Source organism: Spermophilus citellus (genome assembly GCF_964194105.1).
Source record: "Spermophilus citellus genome assembly, chromosome: 2".
Classification (NCBI taxonomy): domain Eukaryota; kingdom Metazoa; phylum Chordata; class Mammalia; order Rodentia; family Sciuridae; genus Spermophilus; species Spermophilus citellus.
This window is the reverse complement of record NC_138183.1, coordinates 4,426,690-4,445,190: the sequence shown is the minus strand read 5'-3', so window position 1 is coordinate 4,445,190 and position 18,501 is coordinate 4,426,690. Positions and strand designations below refer to the sequence as shown.

The 18,501-nt window shown below is 38.0% G+C and overlaps 1 protein-coding gene across 6 annotated transcripts in view; it reads right to left on the bottom strand.

Annotated features, from left to right (window-relative positions):
* The window catches only part of SETX (senataxin), an 84,861-nt gene that overhangs the window by 25,157 nt on the left and 41,203 nt on the right, over nucleotides 1-18,501 (bottom strand). For all 6 annotated transcript variants that reach the window (XM_081279654.1, XM_081279649.1, XM_081279650.1 and 3 more), the window contains 4 exons: nucleotides 9,313-9,486; nucleotides 6,563-6,795; nucleotides 5,399-5,566; nucleotides 4,689-4,845 (listed from right to left, as the gene is read on the bottom strand). In XM_081279654.1, the coding sequence (XP_081135780.1) occupies nucleotides 4,689-4,845; nucleotides 5,399-5,566; nucleotides 6,563-6,795; nucleotides 9,313-9,486 (732 nt within the window). The remainder of the gene's footprint in view (nucleotides 1-4,688; nucleotides 4,846-5,398; nucleotides 5,567-6,562; nucleotides 6,796-9,312; nucleotides 9,487-18,501) is intronic.

Sequence of the window (18,501 nt, the reverse complement as noted above, 5' to 3'; positions counted from 1 at the left end):
TGCTCCAGGGACTGAGGAAGTTAGTTTAGCATTCTCAAGGCCTTGGATTCCATATCTAGTACCACAAAATATAAATAAAACTATGCTTCCTGTTATATTTGAGGGACACACGATGATGAAAATTTCACAAATGGTAAACATCATATAGCTGGACAATTTATTAACCAATTTTTATTTCTGGTTACCACATTTTATTATTTTTATTTAAACAGTTCTAAAGGCATCACAGGGATGGGTTAGAGTAACCCTACAGATTCATCAGCACTTTATCTCTACTGATACACCACACAGATGCCTGTTCACTGTCCTTCCTAAGTTCCACGAAAATAGGATTTTGTTTTGGTCACTGCCTAAAATAGTGGCTGGTACACAATACACTCAATATATGCTAAGTGAGTACTTTATTTAAATAGCCCATTCTTCTTAATTTGCAGCCACCTTCTCCGGCCAACATTTTCTTGGGGGTTTCAAAACTGCACTTGTTTCACTTGTGTGTCCAGCAGAAAGGGAGATGACATCACCTGGAGGCTCACCTCCTCTATCCAGAAATGCTCCCAAAGCTATGAGAGATATCGTTTGCATGGTGGTGGAGTGTTTGTTTTGCGCTTCAAATCAACATTACTAAGTATGATCTATGTTCTGTAGAATGCAGAGATTTCTAAAATCTTTAATCCTATGAACTTGGAAAGTGTCTCCATTGGCAAAACTACCATTCCAATAAAAATACAGAGATTTTGATAATGGGGGCTTGGAATTTAATGCCCATCAGGAAGCAAAAGGACTTGGAAGAAGTAGAGGGATGAAAAAGAAGTGTATCTGACTTGGTATGGGCTCTGCTGGGGAAAAGAAATTTCGTCTGGAACTTTCCAACCACAAGTCTGTGTCACATGTGGATTTAGTTTATAAACACATAATACAGGGAATGATAAAGGGGAGCCAACCATAAACAAACAACAAAGGGAACCAATCAGAAACACAGTTGTGCTTTTTAAAAATGAGAACACAATAAACAAATTTATACCTATCTATATAAAAACCTAACCTAAAGTAGAAAATTGTCTTGAAAAACTGAAATTGTTATATATGGGATGAATTCTCTCTTTTCATTTTGTTAGTATTTTATTTTTATTTTTTGTCTAATTTTTGACATAGGTAGGTTTTTAATGTATTAAATACCTTTAATAATTATAGCTCTATTCAATTTTTCTAAATTTGAGTGAGTTTTGCTAATTCATAAGAATAAATACAAAAAAATCAATTCATTTAAAAAGTCTGAATAGCTTCAGTACTCAAACTGGAGAAAGATATTATTACTAAAGAAAAATTATAGGCTGGCTTCACTTATGAACACTACTCTTAAAAGACCTAAACAAAATATTAGCAATTGAGCAATTTGTTAAAAACACTGAAATGCACAAACCAGGCATGGTGGCACAGGCCTATGAACCCAGTGACTCTAGAGGCTGAGGCAGAAGGATTGCATGTTTGAGGCTAGACTGGACAACTTAGCAAGACCCTGTCTCCAAATAAAAAAAAAAAGGGTTGGGGATAGGGCTAAGTGATAGTGCTCTTGGGTTCAAGCTCCATTACAGCATCCCCACAAACAAGCTAATACAAGACAAGTTGACCCTATTCTAGGAATCAGATTTTAATATTAGATAAAATAATTTGACATATTAAGAAATTAAAAACTTCATTATAATTTCAATAGATGTAAAAAAAACATGCAATTAAATCCAACATTTTTTAAAAATACTTTTAGTTGTAGATGGACACAATAACTTTATTTATTTTCATGTGGTGCTGAGGATCGAACCCAGTGCCTCACACATGCTAGGCAAATGCTCTACCACTGAGCAACAACCTCAGCCCCAAATCCAACATTTTTTCAGGAAAAAAACTCTAATAGGACTAGAACTCTTTAACTTGCTCAAGTGTACCTATGAAACCCAGAAGTAAGCATCATACTTAATGGAGCAATGTCCAAGGCATTTCTTTAAAACACCCAGGACCGGGCTGGGGATGTGGCTCAAGCGGTAGCGCGCTCGCCTGGCATGCGTGCGGCCCGGGTTCGATCCTCAGCACCACATACCAACAAAGATGTTGTGTCTGCCGAGAACTAAAAAATAAATATTAAAAATTCTCTCTCTCTCTCTTAAAAAAAAAAAAACAAACACCCAGGACCACTGCAATCAGTGAAAAGTGAAGAAAGCACTGGAGTCAGGCGGGGTGGTGCACACCTGTAATGCCAGCAACTGGTGAGGCTGAGGTAGGAAGATCCCAGTGCAAGGTCAGCCTGGGCAACTCAATGAGATCCTGCCTCAAAATAAAAAATAAAAAAGGACTAGGCATGTACCTTAATGATAAAGTGCCTCTGGGTTCCACCCCAGTATCAAAAGAGAGAGAAAGTACTGGGGGAAATAGTTCTCTTTACTTACAGAAAAGATAATATTTGCTCTCTGATAAAAAATAAAAACATCCAACCTAGACACCTGGCTCATCCTCACCCTGGCCCCTGTGTGGCATTCAACCACAAACATGCCAGGAAGCTTACCCTCAGGCAGGCAGGGAAAGCAAGCTAACACTGAATCACCGCACGTACACTACGTGGGAACTGTGCTCAGGAGGGCACGCAAGCACAGCCACTTTTAAGAATATGACACTATTTAGGAAACGGGAAATGTACAAACACTGCAACCACATTTTCACTTCTAGACAGACACATGTGAAACCCAGAGTATTCCCACACCTCTCAAAATAGAAACAAGTTTCATTAGGCAGTATTTATCCTCAGACCTACGGTCTGATCCTTCTACTTTCTTCTGTTCTGTTTTAACTTTCTAGGTATCCCTACGCTGACTTTGCAATCCACTAAGTGATCAAAGCCCTGCACACACCAGATCCAATTCTGCATGCTGTGCTGGGAGTGCTCCACTACACTGCACACCGTGCACAGCAGCAGGCGTTTCTACACCCACACTGGAGAACATGTGCAAGTACAAGAACAATTACTGCAATATGAAGTGTGAAATGAAAACTGACGAGAACCTACAATTCTAATCCATGGCTAATGAATAAATTGTGAACCCATACAATGAAGGTAGTGTGTAGCTGTCGATACGAATGACCACAGCTATACATAAAATCACTAATCTAACATGCAAAGGCAAGTTGTAGACTGATGATGTACTGGAAAGTTTTAAGAATAAATGCACTCTGTGTAATAGTAAAAGTGCATATGTTGTAGAAGAAAGAAGAATATGATCCCTCACAATAAAGATCACATGTCCCACTCTCTCTTGTACTGAGGTGTCCCACGTCATTTCTGGCCAAGAGGAAGTAGAGTTGCTACTGACAGTATCTAGGAACCCTTCTTAAAATATGGCTAGTACACTCCCTTTGTTGCTTTATTGACTCTTTCCTCATGCTTAATGGATGTGATTACTGGAGCTGAGGCATTATTCCTGACCATGAGATGCACTAAAGTGGCCAGACACAATGGAGCAACAAGATAACAAGGAGCCTTGGTCTCTAAAGACTGAACCAGTGATACTAGTACCAAGTCCTCAATTGCCCACTTCTGGGCTTTTGAATTTGAAATTTAAAAAAAAATCTATCATATTTAAGCCACTGTATTTAGATTATTTGCAACTGATTCTAATTCTAATTGATAAAAGGCAATGTCAATTACCCTCAAGGAAAATAAAATTTGGTGGAGAACACAAGGTATTCCACAAGCTTGAGAAAGTAGTATAACATAAAGCCAGGGCAATATCTCTGAAAATGAGTGGTATGAAGAGAGAGTTAAAATTAATTAAAAAAAAAAGAATTTTACATCTTCATTCAAGTATCCTGAATCATTTGTAGCAATGCTCATCACTATTATGGGCATTTCAACAAAACGTTACTCCTATGGTGCACAGAACATCTCTACACTTCAGCTTCCCCCAGCCAGACACAGAAAGTAGGGCTGTTTGACACCAGCTCCCAGGATGATTCTGAGGACTGCTCACACACAGCAAACACGCAATAACTATGAACTATGATTGTTTTTATTGCTTTCAAAAGCCATTGCTCAACGTCAGCCTATCTTCATCAGCCCCCAAGGCCCTAGCTCTTCAGTCACGTGAGAGCCTTGACTGAGTGCTGGGGAGTGTTCTGGAGGGGCTACAGTGAACACACCGGAGCCCCTACCTCATGGACCCTTTACTTCCCAAGGTTCTCATACCTGATTTTTATTTAGACCTACCTCTGCCTGAGTCCCCTCCTTATGTCCTGTGGCCAACTCCTAAGTGCTCTTCTGTTTTCATCTTAGATATCATTTCCTCCAAAAGCCCTCCCTAACCCTCAGACAATTGAATCAAGGGTCTCTCAGAGTTACCTGAAAATATACCATGTTTAAGTCCCATTATAGAAGTTATCACTCTATACTATAACTGCCCATTGACCTCATTATATCGTATGTCACCTTGAAGGTTTCAATGTTGAAACTTCAGTATTTGGCACCATGCCTTCCACAGAGTAAATGCTCAATAAAAAATATGCTAAATGAACCAGCAAGTACATATGGGCAGTGACCCAGGCAGATGTTGTCACCAGGAATAACTGGCTCTTTTTCATTCAAAGTTGCCCACACCAAACACTGAAAACAGAAAACAAAAAATTAAAAACCCATACGATTATCATACCCAAAGGATTCTTCTTGTCTTTGCATTTTTCTTTGAACTCGAGGATGATCTTTTTCATGAGCTCATCAACAGCTGCATTAGAAGGTGCACACACAAGTACACGGTTCTGTTTGATTTTGGCATTGGAGTTTTCATCTGAATGCCCCTTCCTCTGGTTCTACAATTTGCCACAAACCAAACACAGACACACACACAAAATCTGATGAGCTCTATTACAAGGTTTTAAGGTTTTTCTCTATTTCTATGTATGTTCAAAAGCTCCCATAATAGTTAAAAATAAGTAAAAGCATCTACATCTTACATTGATACTAAAATCATTGCAATAAAATTTTATCCTAACTGCTATGCAGCTTACTGTGCACACCATCCACTTACATTAATCACTATTCAGTACAACCAACACGTAGTTCAGGAACACATTTTGAAATGCTTTCCTGGTGTCACATGTGGCCTAAAATGAAGCCTGAAGAATATCCTCTAGTTCTCAGGACTTGCTTCACAAAGACAATGCCCTTCTGACTTCTTTCCTCCCTCTGCCACCCCTTCCTGATATAGTTCTACAGAGTTATCAAAAATACACAGCCTAGCACTGCAAACAAAACAAAAAACAAGGGGAAAAGATACTTTAATACTTATTTATATGTCAGTTGATTCAAGAAAAGTAAAATAACACACACAGTTAATAGCACCAGTGTCCTCCCCAGACCTACCTCTGTCAATAATCGGTAAAGGAGGCCAACAATAGTTTTTGATTTTCCTGTGCCAGGCGGCCCATGGATCAGACAGATTTTGGCAACTGATGGTGACTGTTTCACCATGGCATATGCAGTTTCTATTGCTTTCTTTTGGTCTTCATTGAAATCTCTTAAGTAGGCAATCTGTAGAAAAAGACAGTTGTGGGAATGAGCTGGTTTTTTTCCTCCCCTGTAGTGATGTATGAGAAAGGTAATGGAAAACTTTTCAATTTCTTCCAATCTGTGCTACACAAAAACTTTGGCTGGAGCTAGGCAAGATCCTAAAGTGACCTTAAATCCAAAAGCCACTTTAACTACTGGAAAGAAAGCTAATTAGTTGTTAATTACTAATTAGCACTTGTAGTCTTCAGCCTACTTACAAGTACAAGTGTATTTTTAATTTGTAATTCTTACAGAAATAATCGCAGTAAATTTCATTTACTAATTTATATTTTTCTATTTTGCATATTTTTCTTCTATTTTTTTCCCATTTAGTGAATTCTCTCCTTGCATAGTAGAAATATTTCATGACAATTTCTTTCTTTACATAATGTGATGTAGTAGAAAAAACATGGATTTCAGGGTCAGGTCTGAGACTAAATTTTAGTTTTATTTTCAAGCTAGTTCACTAAACTCCTAAACTCTCTGAGTCTCAACCTATCAATGAAGTCCAGGGTTCTCTGAAAGGTGAGAACTGACTGAAATAATGCTCCATTCATTGAGGGGTTCAATATTATTAGCTTCCTTTTGCCTTTCTGTGTTGATTTTCTGGAATCTATACACTGCTCTTTGGTGGAAAACAAGTGTGCATGCTTCATCTTTGCATCTGCAACAGTACTATCAATCATTCAAAGGCAAAGCTCAGTCCATGAAACCCGGGATGACTCCTCTTGAATTCTGGTCACCTACTAAACCTTTCGGCAGGATGCTGACTCTTTATTGTCCTGTACCTTCCCTGGAGTAAGCGGCCTAATTACACATTTTGCAATCCTGAAGAAAACTAAACACCAAACACTACTGCATACACATAGTGAGCACATCTTGTAGACACACAAAAGTGCACAAGCAGCTACAAACATGACATTTTAACATTCTGACATAATAGTGCCTGACCTTTCCTGGTATACAATCAGCACTCACAATTCTCTCAGACGTCATAGTTGGTAAATCTGTAGTACAAAAGTCCATAGGGTTTGGAGACAGAATGGCTCTGGCTAGTTGGTTCCGACCACTCAGCAGAGACATGGCTTTCAACTTCCTTTGTGTAGTTACCAGAGAACTGATTACAATGCATTTCATAAGGTCATTCAGGTTGGCTGGCAGGTTATCTTGAGTCTGGATGCAAAGGGAACACTCCGATTTCCCGTTACGCACTATTATCAAGAAGGAGAAAAAGCAAAATTCAGTTACCAGTGAATTTAGAATACCTAATTCAGAATTAGATATTCCCCATGTCTTTGTATGATTTAATATTTGAATAATTTACTCAGTAAATATTTACTCAATGCTTCCTAAGAACCAGGCAATGTGCTTCTCTCGCCAGAGACTTATTTTCTAGATAAGGGAGCAGATACCAAATAAACATTCTGTGGTTGTAAGTACTAGAAAGAGAAAAGGGGATGAGAAAGGGAAGAGGAAGGGCACAGGCTGGTCAGGGAAGGCCTTCATGCTGGAGGGTCCTGGGCCCAGACTTGAAGTAAGGGAGTAAGCCGCACTGTTAGCAGGGAGGAAGAGAGCTACTGGTGGACAGCCACCAACTAAGGTCACCAGGCACAGATGTGTCGCAAGTATTTTAGAGACATGGCTAGAAGGAAAAGAAGGGAGAAAACTGCTAGAAGAGCTACAACATAAAATAGGACCCACAGACCACAGTGATGACTGAACACTATTCAGAATAAGGCAGAAAGCCACAGGCTGGCTTTGTGTGGAGAAGTTACATGACCTGCAACTCACATATTAAAAAGAATTGCTCTTACAAGGAATAAGCTGCAATGAGCAAACGCCAAAATCCACTTACAAGTTGCAGCACTTCCTACTGCAGCAGACTAGGAAAAAATACTGGCAGTTTGGACCAGAATGTAGAAGTGAGGACCAGATTTTGGATACACTGCAGAGAAAGAGTCAATGGGATCTACGATGAATTAAATACAGTATGAGAGGAAGAATGGACCATGGATGAGCCCAAGGTTCTTGGCCTGAGCAAATGGAAGAATGGTTTAGGACAGAGCAAAGGAAGAGCAGATGACCGGCAGAAACCAGGCGTTCATGTTGGCTTAATAGGTTTGAAACATTTAACCTTTCTCCAGACGGAGAAGCCAGAAAGTTTTATCTGTGAGGAATTCAGGGAAGGAGATCTTCTTAGAAAAATAAAGTCCTACATCTTTTTTTTTTTTTTTTTTTTTTTTGTACTGGGGATTGAATCCAGGGGAGTCACATTTCCAAATCTTTTTATATTTTGAGACAGGGTCTCGCTAAGTTGCTTAGGGCCTCACTAAATTGCTGGGGCTGGCAGCAAACTTGAGATCCTTCTGCCTCAAACTCCCAATAATTTGCTGGAATTACAGGTGTGTGCCACTATGCCTTGTCTGCAGCTACTCTCCTAAATAACCTCTACACAAAGAATTAAGCTCTGGTCATACTAATGAACATGGGATATCTGTCGTATAGTCTAAGAAGGCAAGCTTATTGCTACTTTTTAAGATACAATGGGCTGGGGGGCACTGGGTTTGATTCTCAGCACTGCATATAAATAAACAAAATAAAGATCCATCAATGGGCTGGGGATGTGGCTCGAGCGCTAGTGTGCTCGCCTGGCATGCACGCGGCACTGGATTCGATCCTCAGCACCACATAAAATAAATAAATAAATAAATAAAGAAGTTGTGTCCACCGAAAACTGAAAAATAAATATTTAAAAAATTCTCTCACTTAAAAAAAAAAGATCTATCAACAACTAAAAGAATATATATTAAAAAAAAAGAATATATATTTTTAAAAAAAGATTCAATGGAAGAAGGAGAAGAAATAAAGAAATCATGTTCTTCTCTTCATATTCAAGTTGCAGATGTTAAAAAGGCAGCTTGGCATAAAATAAAGAATGTGGAATCTGAAGTCCAACAAAAGGAGGTTTCAAGTTAGATATCGTGGAATATGTTTGTGGCCCTTAAAACCTGGGAGGTGGAGGCAGGAGGATCGTTTGAGCCCAAGGAAAAGTTTGAGACCAGCCAGGACAACAAAGTGAGACACCTATATCTCATGGGGGGAAAAAAGGTTACATTTCAATTCTGGACTGAGCACTTGATGCTGACAACAATCTTGGACAGTTACTTAATATTGCTGAGCCATGGTTTCCTACTGAACAAGGAATAATTCCTACTGACTTACAGGGCTTTGGAGAAGTTTATAAATGTGCATGAGGCACATTGATATATTAAAGGTATTTGTAAAATTCAAATCCAAGCCTGCATTATTTTTGGTAAAGAAGTCCCTCTCATATAATAGACAAAGAATGATGGAAAGAGCATATTCCTCAAGCCACCTTTCAATGAGTTTCATGTTTAGTCTTCTTATCAGTAATTAGTCAAAAACCAAGTCTGGAATGTAACTCAAGATACAACAAACAGATGGTTACAAATGATCTGTGTAATAACAAACATAATTTACAGATAAAGACATGAAAAGAGGAGGATACTGAAAAAGCAAGCTTTTAAATCAGAAAGCTATAGCAATAAATATAGGGAACTGAATCTAGAAAAACTCTGACAAGGAACTCTGGCAATACCAAGTACCTGTTTGACAAATAGGCAGCAAATACAGGGCTAGGAAAGCATGAGTTAGGAAGGAGATGAGCTTGTATCCAGACTTCTCACACTGCCTTATCATCTGCTTACCAACTGAAGTGCGGCGGAATTTATGGACATAACCACAGTGATATTCCTGGAGATCGTACAAGCAGTTTCTCTCTGTATCTTTTTTCTCTCCATTTAGTCTCTCAGGAACCAAAAACACCAAATCATTTTCCTTTGGATGAAGCTGTTTAGCCAGTTCACATTCTTCCAGATAAACTACAAAACAATAAGAAACTGGCATTTATGTGACTCTAAATAGCATTATTTTAAATAAGAGTAACAAAATTAAACCCTTGTGTTAAGTTTCAAAGTGCACAGCCCTAGTAGACTTTGTATATACTTTAAAATGGTCATCTAATCCTATAAGAAATTAAAAACATCAATTAATAATATTAAAAAAATTTTCTTAAAAATGACTACTAGCTGGGTTAGGGTGGTGCACACATATAATCCCAACTTCTTGGGAGGCTGAGGCAGCAGGATCACAAGCTCCTGGCCAGCCTGGGCAACTTACAGAGACCCTGTCTCAAAATAAAAAATAAAAAGGGCTGGGGTGTCACTCAGTGGCAGAGCAACTGCCTGGCATGCTTAGACTATGGGTTCAACCCCCAGTGCAAAAGGAGAGAGGAGGGAACCATCTACAAAGTCAATATTAAGAAATAACTGATTCGGGGCTGGGATATAGCTCAGTTAGTAGAGTGCTTGCCTCACATGCACAAGGCTCTGGGTTCAAACCCCAGCACCACATACATACACACCAAAATAGAAGTAACTAATATATTTCATCTGAGGTTTATTCTGGCATTTTAATTTAAAAAAAATGTTCTTGTTTGTTCCCCACTTTCAAAACCTCAGAACAAAATTCAGAAACAGATTCAAATACACAAAATAACTTCTCTTAAACCTATTAATGGTATTCTAAATAAGGGAGAAAGAATAACTGCAAACTAAATGAGACTGAGAAAACAGAGCAAGCAATGAAATAAGAAAATTCAGTGTCAATTGTTGAATCCAGCAATAATGCACTGATTTAAATAACTAAGTACTGGGACTAGGCAGACTAGATTACTAATCAACAAATTTGGCATAATTCCAATAAAATATGTGAAGAACTCTACCCTGAAAAATATAAAACTATGATGATAGAAATCAAAGATAGCCCCAAAAAGGTGGGGGGGAATATAGGAAAATTAAAGATTTGATACTGGACGGGGGCAGTGGCACACACCTGTGATCCCTGCTACTCAGGAGAATGAGGCAGAAGGATCCCAAGTTCAAATGCAGCATCAACCACTTAAAATAAAATAAAAAGGGCTGGGGGTGTAGCTCAGTGGTAAAATGCCCCTGGGTTCAATCTCTGTTACTGCAAAATAAACAGACTTGATACTGTTAAAATGCCATTTCTCCCCACGTAAATCTGTAAGCCCACAACAACCCCTATCAAAATAGCAAGGATTTTTATACAAAGTCTCATACCGATTCCAAAATCTATAATGAAAAAAAACTTTTGAGTGTGGGTGGTACTGGGGATTAAATCTGGGACATTTAATCACTAAGTTACATCCCCAGTCCTTTTTATTTTGAGACAGGGTCTTGCTAAGTTGATGGGGCTGGGCTTGAACCTGTGATCCTTTTTACATCAGCCTCTTGAGTCACTGTAATTACAGGCATGCACCATCTCACTCTGCAAAGAACCTTCTTTTTAAAAACAGCAGAACTGGAAGGCTTAAGTCATTATTGAAATTAGATTTCAATACTTTTTAAAAATATATATTTTTAGTTACACATGGATGCAATATCTTTATTTTGTTTATTTATTTTTATGTGGTGCTGAGGATCGAAACCAGTACCTCACATGTGCGAGGCGAGCGCTCTGTCACTGAGCCACAATCCCAGTCCTTCAATACTTTTTTTATGGTATAATAATCAAGAGTGCAGTGCTGGTGTAAGGTACATATACAGATGAAGAGAACAGTGTCAAAAATGTACCTGCACTCAAGGTCAAGTGAGATTCTGACACAAGACCAGGAAGGAAGAAACTTTTCAACAAATATCACTGAAACTGATAATGTGATTTAAAAGGGTTGGGGGGGGGTCCCCAACCTTGCACTGTATCATGTACTGTACACAAATAAACTCAAGGTGGATATGGTCAAAGTATATGTGACAGACACAATGAAACCCATTATTCTGTATAATTAAAATGCATTTAAAAATGGGATTATATAACTGAAAATAAGCAAACTAAACCACTGGGTATCAACATAAACATGAAAGCTAAAATTATAAAATTTTGAAGAAAACTGTTGTGATCCTGAGTTAGGAAACCATTTCTTTCTTTCTTTCTTCTTTTTAAAAATATTTTGGTTTTAGTTGCAGATGGATACAATACCTTTATTTAATTTACTTATTTTTACATGGTGCTGAGGATTGAACCCAGCGCCTCGCACGTGCTAGGCGAGCGCTCTACCACTGAGCCACAACCCAACCCCGGGAACCATTTCTTAGGACACCAAAAACACAAACCAAACAAGAAAAAAGCGATAAAATGGTGCCCTCAAAATTTAAACTTTTGCTTTTCAAGACACTGTTAAGAAAAATCAAGATAATCCACAGACCAGGAAGATATATTTACAACATATCATCTGATAAACACTTACTTCAGAATATATAAAAAATTTCTTCAACTCAAAAAAAAAAAGGACAAGCAGCCAACTAAAAATACAAGAAAAACCAGAAAGGGACACAGAAATGGCCATTAAGTCAAGAAAAGTCACTCAACATCATTCTTTTTTTTTTAGTACCAGGGATTGACCCCGGGGGTGCTTAACCATTGAGCCACATTCCCAGCCTTTTATTATTTTATTTTGAGACAGGGCCTCCTAAGTTGCTAGAGCTGGCTTTGAACTTTCAATCCTCCTGCCTCAGCCTCCCCAACCACTGGGTTTACAGGTGTGCGCCACCACACCCAGCAACATCATTAATATTCCTGAAACAAACTGAAGCCACAATGGCACAGTACTACACACTCACTGGAATCACCAAAATTAAAAGCACCAACAGTGCTGACAAGGTAGTGGAGGGACTGCAGTGCCCACACACTGCTGGTGGCACTGTTCAAGGACTTGACCACTCTGAAAACAGTTCAGCAGCTCCTTATAAAGTTTAACCTACTCATTGTACTACGTAACAATCCCACTCCCAGGTAGTTACCACAGAGAATATAAAACCTGTCTCCATGCAGATCTGTACATAAACATTCATAGCCACTTTATTCATAACAGCCACAGGTTAGAACTCAAAGGTCAATCAAACTAGTGAACGGATACACCACTGTGATAAATACACAAACAATGGAATGCGAACAGCGAAAAGGAACAACTATTGGTACATTCAATGTGAAGAAAAAAATCTTAAAAGCATTAAATAAAAGTGGCAAGACATAAATGACTACATACTGTAGAATTCTATTTATATAAAATTCTAGAAAAGGTACAATGACAGTGACAGAAAACAGGACACTGACTAAAAGGAACAGGAAAAGAGAAGAACAACCACAGAGAAACATAGAAACTTTTGAGGATGACAGAAATGCTCTATGTATTTTAACTGAGTCAGTGAATATTTAAATGTATACATGTGTCAAACTTTGGAATTGTGCACAAGTGTTCACAATAGCTCAAATGTCCACACTGAAGAGATGAACAAATTATGGTACAAAACCATACAATGAAATATTATCTAGCCATAAAAGAATGAAGGGCTGGGGGAAGAGCTCAGTGGTAGTCCACTGGCCTAGCCTGTGTGAGGACCTGGGTTCAATGCCCAGCATGGGTTTAAAAAAAAAAAAAAAAAACAAAGTTATACTCAACATCACCAAATGAAATACTTAAAAGTGGTTAGATCACCAGTTTTGCATTGTCTTACAATTTAATTATGTGAATTTCACTTCAAAAAAGAGTCTATTTTTTGGAAGTAAATTATACTTCTGTAAAAGTGCCTTCCATAAGCAGATGCAAAAATACCAGAAGTAGCCGAAAGCAATGGAGCCTCCTAGCTCAGCCTCTCATAATACTTCCTCCCAAAACAGTATAGTAGAGGATTTCTTAATGTTGGAGTATCAATTCCAACCTTTGACCCCAGTTTTGATAACCAAAAATATATTTTGAATATTACACTAAATATCTTCTGCACCAAAACCTGTTATGAATCACTGCTAGCAACAAGAAAAAAAAAATGAAGATGCAAGTCATGCTCTACAATATGTGAAGATAAGCAGTGCCCAAACTTCAAATTTTCTGTAAATGATAAATTTAAAACTACCAAATCCCAGCAAATGATTATTCAGCTCTCCACTCACTTCCCATCCTTGCAGTGAGCCAGGACACACGGGCGAAAACAAGTGAATAAAAGGACAGTCCATCAGCCTAAGGCAGCTTGAAATCCATGGTCTGAAGACTAAGACTACGTTAAATGGGAAAATACTAGAGACAGCCTGATAGAAATCTGTTCACAACAGAGAGGCTAAGGACTCAAAAGTAGATGTGATTTAAATGAAACAAAAGAAGGGAAAGGGGCCCCTTTATAATCGTGTGGTGCAGGTAGAAGCAAGAAGAAAATTTAGGGTCCAATGAAATCAGTTGTAATGGGTTAAAATACAATTATACTCAGAGCCATACATAAATCTTTGAGCTTACTAGAGTGGTGAATCAATTCATTATTTTGAAAATTGGTCAGGAATTAAGTATTTTTTCTTCCTTTCCTTTATAAACTATATTGCTGAGTAACCAAACAGATATACAGAAATTTCTCTCCATATAAGTATTTCAGTTAAGGAAAAAATTATAAAATTAAAATATCATTATTTTGACTTTTGTGAGTTAATGAATCTGGTCATTGAGCATCAACAGATGCAAATATTACCAAAAAAAAAAAAAAAAGAAGCTAGACATCATGCACCTGCTGTCAGAGAAATCACAGAAATTAAACCTGAATCTCATCAACCATGTATGTCAAACCTTGATTTATAGGAAATAACAGAGGACAGAGGAACATTCTAAATACCACCAAGTGAATATAATCAATAAAATCCAGATGGTGATTAACTCTATATAGAGTCAATGACCCAATGTTTTAAACAAATTCAAGAGGGGAAAAAATGAAAGAATTACAGTTTTAAAAAGACCTATTAACAATGTCACTTAATGGAAGTAATCTGCAAATTGATTCAATAAGCTTAAAAAAATTGAGAATAATAGAAAATGAGAATAATAGAAATCTGAATATGGATTAAAGAATTACTATTAACTTTTTAGACTTTTTTAAAAGAAGTCTTAAGTTTTTAAATAATATGTATTTTTAGATATATTCACTGCATTGTTACCCTAAAAATAAGCTGTTGTATGAAACCTCTCCACAGGTCTGGGGGCGGCTCAGAGGTAGAACACTTGCCTTGCCTGTATCATGTTCCACAAACAAACCTCTCCACTGAAAAAATTAAACCTAAATAGTTCAAAATACATGCCAGAAATGAAATAATTATTGTAAAGGGATCAATTCTTCCAAATTTCACTTTTTTCCCTCTAAAATTCACATCAAAATGCAAAGGCCAAGAACAGCGGAAGCACTCAAAAGTACAACAAGTTAAGAAGTCCTCTGTGGAAGAATGGAATTTTTTATGAAACTAGATTAAGTAAACAATGTGATATGAGCAGGCACAGTTATCCAGATTTAAGAAACACACTCTTGCATCAAATGGACACTAGATAAATATGATAAACCCAGCACTGCAGCATAACAGGATGGTCTCTCAGCAAATATTACTGAATTAGAATGCCACTTGGAAATAACAAGAAACACAACCCCTATATCTCAGTCATACATAAAATCAACCTCAGGTTAGAAAAACAATGGTGAACAGTAAGGTCTACCAACCTCCCCTATAAAGAGCCAGACAATTAGTAAACTTTTCCAGGCTTGGAGCCATATATGCTATCTATTGTATATTCTCCTCTTCACAGTTATTTAAAAATGCAAAGACCTTACTTTAGGGCAGTACAAAAACAAAACACAGGGTAGGGAGATGGGCAAGCTGTAGTCAGCTGATTGTGATTCTATAAAGTTATTATACTATAATCTGCAGCAGAGAAAAGTTTCTTAATTTTCATAATAAGAAATAGGACATGGAACCATAAAAGAAAAAAATTGATAAACTCATTATGTTAAGAATAAAATAAGGGGCTGGGATTGTGGCTCATCAGTAGAGTGCTTGCCTAGCACTGGCTGGACCCGGGTTCGATCCTCAGCACCACATAAAAATAAAGGCATTGTGTTGAGTCCATCTACACCTAATAAATAAATATTAAAAAAAGAAGAATAAAATAAGAATTTTTGTCACATCACTGAAAGATTAAAAAATAAGCCAAAGTGGGAGAATAACTTATTTCCAACACCAATAAGAAAAAGATCATGGGGCTAGGGTTGTGGCTCAGTGGTACAGTACTTGCCTAGCATGTGTAAGGCATTAAGTTTGATTCTCAGCACTGCATATAAATCAATAAAAAAAAAAAAAAAAAAAAAAAGACAAGCCACAGAAAAGGAACAAGAGATGCCAATCCCAATAGGTGCTCTTCCACAGATGCATTCAGCTTCACAATAAACTCAAGGGTCAACTCTGTACTCCCATCGTAACAGCTAAAACTGTAACAACCAGTACCAAAGTTCTTGCAAAGACAGAATAATATTACTTCTTGTGCCCTGCTGGTGGGATTTAATACAAAAGGCTTGGCTTTATCTCCTAAAGTTGGACTTATGCAGACTCATACGCCATGATCCACTTCTGGTTGTAGTCTCAGTAAAAACGCTGGTATTCATCAATGCTGTGCAGAAGAAGAGTATAGTGCACTTGCTACCTTTTGAAAGGCCTGCTTGCAAGACTGCCCGCCCTTGGCTGGTGCCTGGGAACTTGGGTCTCGGGACAGTTCTCATCATTCCCTGGGAAAAAATGGCTTACTATGTCTAACTTGTTTGTGAAAATAATAGTCACATATCAAACACTGTTTTTCCTAAAGACTAGAACTTTGGTATATTTGGTACATACTTACCTTGGGCTTAAGTCTCTAATGAGCTTTTCTAGTAGAAACATTTCTTTTTTTTCTTTTTTTTTTTTTTATTTTAATTTTTTTTATTTTAATTTTTTTTGTAGTTGTAGATGGACAGCATGTCTTTATTTTATTTGTTTATTTTTATGTGGTACTGAGGATCGAACCCAGTGCCTCACATGTGCAGGGCAAGCGCTCTGCCACTGAGCTACAGCCCCAGCCTTAACATTTCTTGTATGTTGTTGCAATGGGTTGCTGAGAGAATACAGCCCATTCTTTGTGACTTCACTAGAAGGGAACTCGTAGGATACTGATTTCTTCTAGACTTGATCCAGCACACCCCCCTCCCTTTTCTGTTGCTTTCTTTCATGATTAAAAATCATAGCCATGAATATGACTATATGGTCAGTGTCATGACTCCTCTTAGTAAATCATCCAACACAGCAGAGGGGTTGTCAGAGACTCCCCATTCCCACCAGTGTTGGGGTCAGAAGTAGAATTCACCAGAACAACCCTGACGGCCAAAAGCAGTGTTTGGGAAAAAGGAAGGATGTAGGTGGGTATTACAAACTTTTGGCTGGTGCCTGGGTAAGCTACGAAGTTATCTAGTGTAGGAGAGGTAGAAGTTACCCCAGGAATTTGAAAACAATAGAGCCAACTCCAGGAGGGCTGACAGCTGGATCCCCCCATTGCTTCTGGCTGTGCTGGCTAGAATAAGGGGAGAAAAAAATATAGCTCAGGAAATAATAACCTTTGTTTCCGTTTTTCCCTCCAGGTGTGAAGAGAAAGGACATAAATTTCCCAAGGGTGGGCTCTGGGTGGCACAAATGGTAAACATTTTCACAGTTCTGTCTTCCAAGCAGAAGGGAAAAAAATTAAATCAGTCCACAGGATTGAGACAAAAATTTAGATAAACTAGAAGCAAAAAATGGTGAAAACAACCTCACTGGATATGGAAAATAAAAAAAACCCAAAATAGTGAGGCCTTGGGAAAAAAAAAAAAAATAGAAAAGAAAGCCATACAATGATGACTTTCTTCTCTTTCAAGATAAATCATTCCCAGACACTGGCCACAGGTGGGGAGACAGAGTGTTATCCAACCTAGAAGCGATACTAATCTTTTCAAGACAACTTCACTGACCCCCCAGCTCAAGGACTCAAATTCCTGAGTGCCCAGACTGGCACACTCACTACATCACCCACAACCTATATAAAACCAGTCCCCTCCTTTGTCTGGTGGCTCATCTTCCACAGGAAAGTGGATCCATTCCCATAGGTGTAGTCCTGTTCCTGAATAAAGGCTGAGCTGATTTTTGAAGTTTGCGTCTGGCCCGGTCTCTTTGTTCTAACAGTGAGTAGATGCTAAAACAGGCTGTGCCCCAGCCCTCTGCATTCCAGTCAGGACCTCCCCAGCAAGCTGAATGCACTGCTAGGAGTCTGTACCAATTTACAGAGAGACATAAAACAGATGTTTGTGGCAGGGAGGGGGGACTTATATTTAAATGGCTTTATGCTTTGTGGTTATTGCACCTAGATACATAATAAAACTATAAAGAAATAAATATGGTAGTTTTGAATACATAAAAATAAAAATTATCTATGCCTCCAAAACAGCAAGACAAAATGGAGCAAACAATGACACTGAAGAAAATAACTGCAATGAGAGCTACAAGTGAAGAGAAAAATAATACCCTAATATAAGAAAAAGGAGAAGAGGCCATAAATAGGCAGAGCTATTCCCAAGAACACAAATAACCAAGTAAATGTTTGGTAACAGAAGTACAATCTTAAATGATATACATTTTCCACACATAAAGTGTCAAGTTAACAAATGTGAAAAATGTACATCCTACCACTGGAAGTGAAAGTGGTGATCCTTTCAGTAGCCAAGACAATATGAATCGAAGTCTTAAATGTGCATATGGTCTGACTGAGCAAAGAGATTCATTTACTGTTTAAAATACTAAAAAATGATACACAAGGGCTGAGGCTGTAGCTCAGTGGAGAACACTTGCCTAGCACTGGGTTCGATCCTCAGCACCACATACAATTAAATAAAATAAAGGCATTCTGTCCATCTTCAACTACAAAAAAATTAAAAAAAAAAAAGGAAGAAAAATGATACATAAGA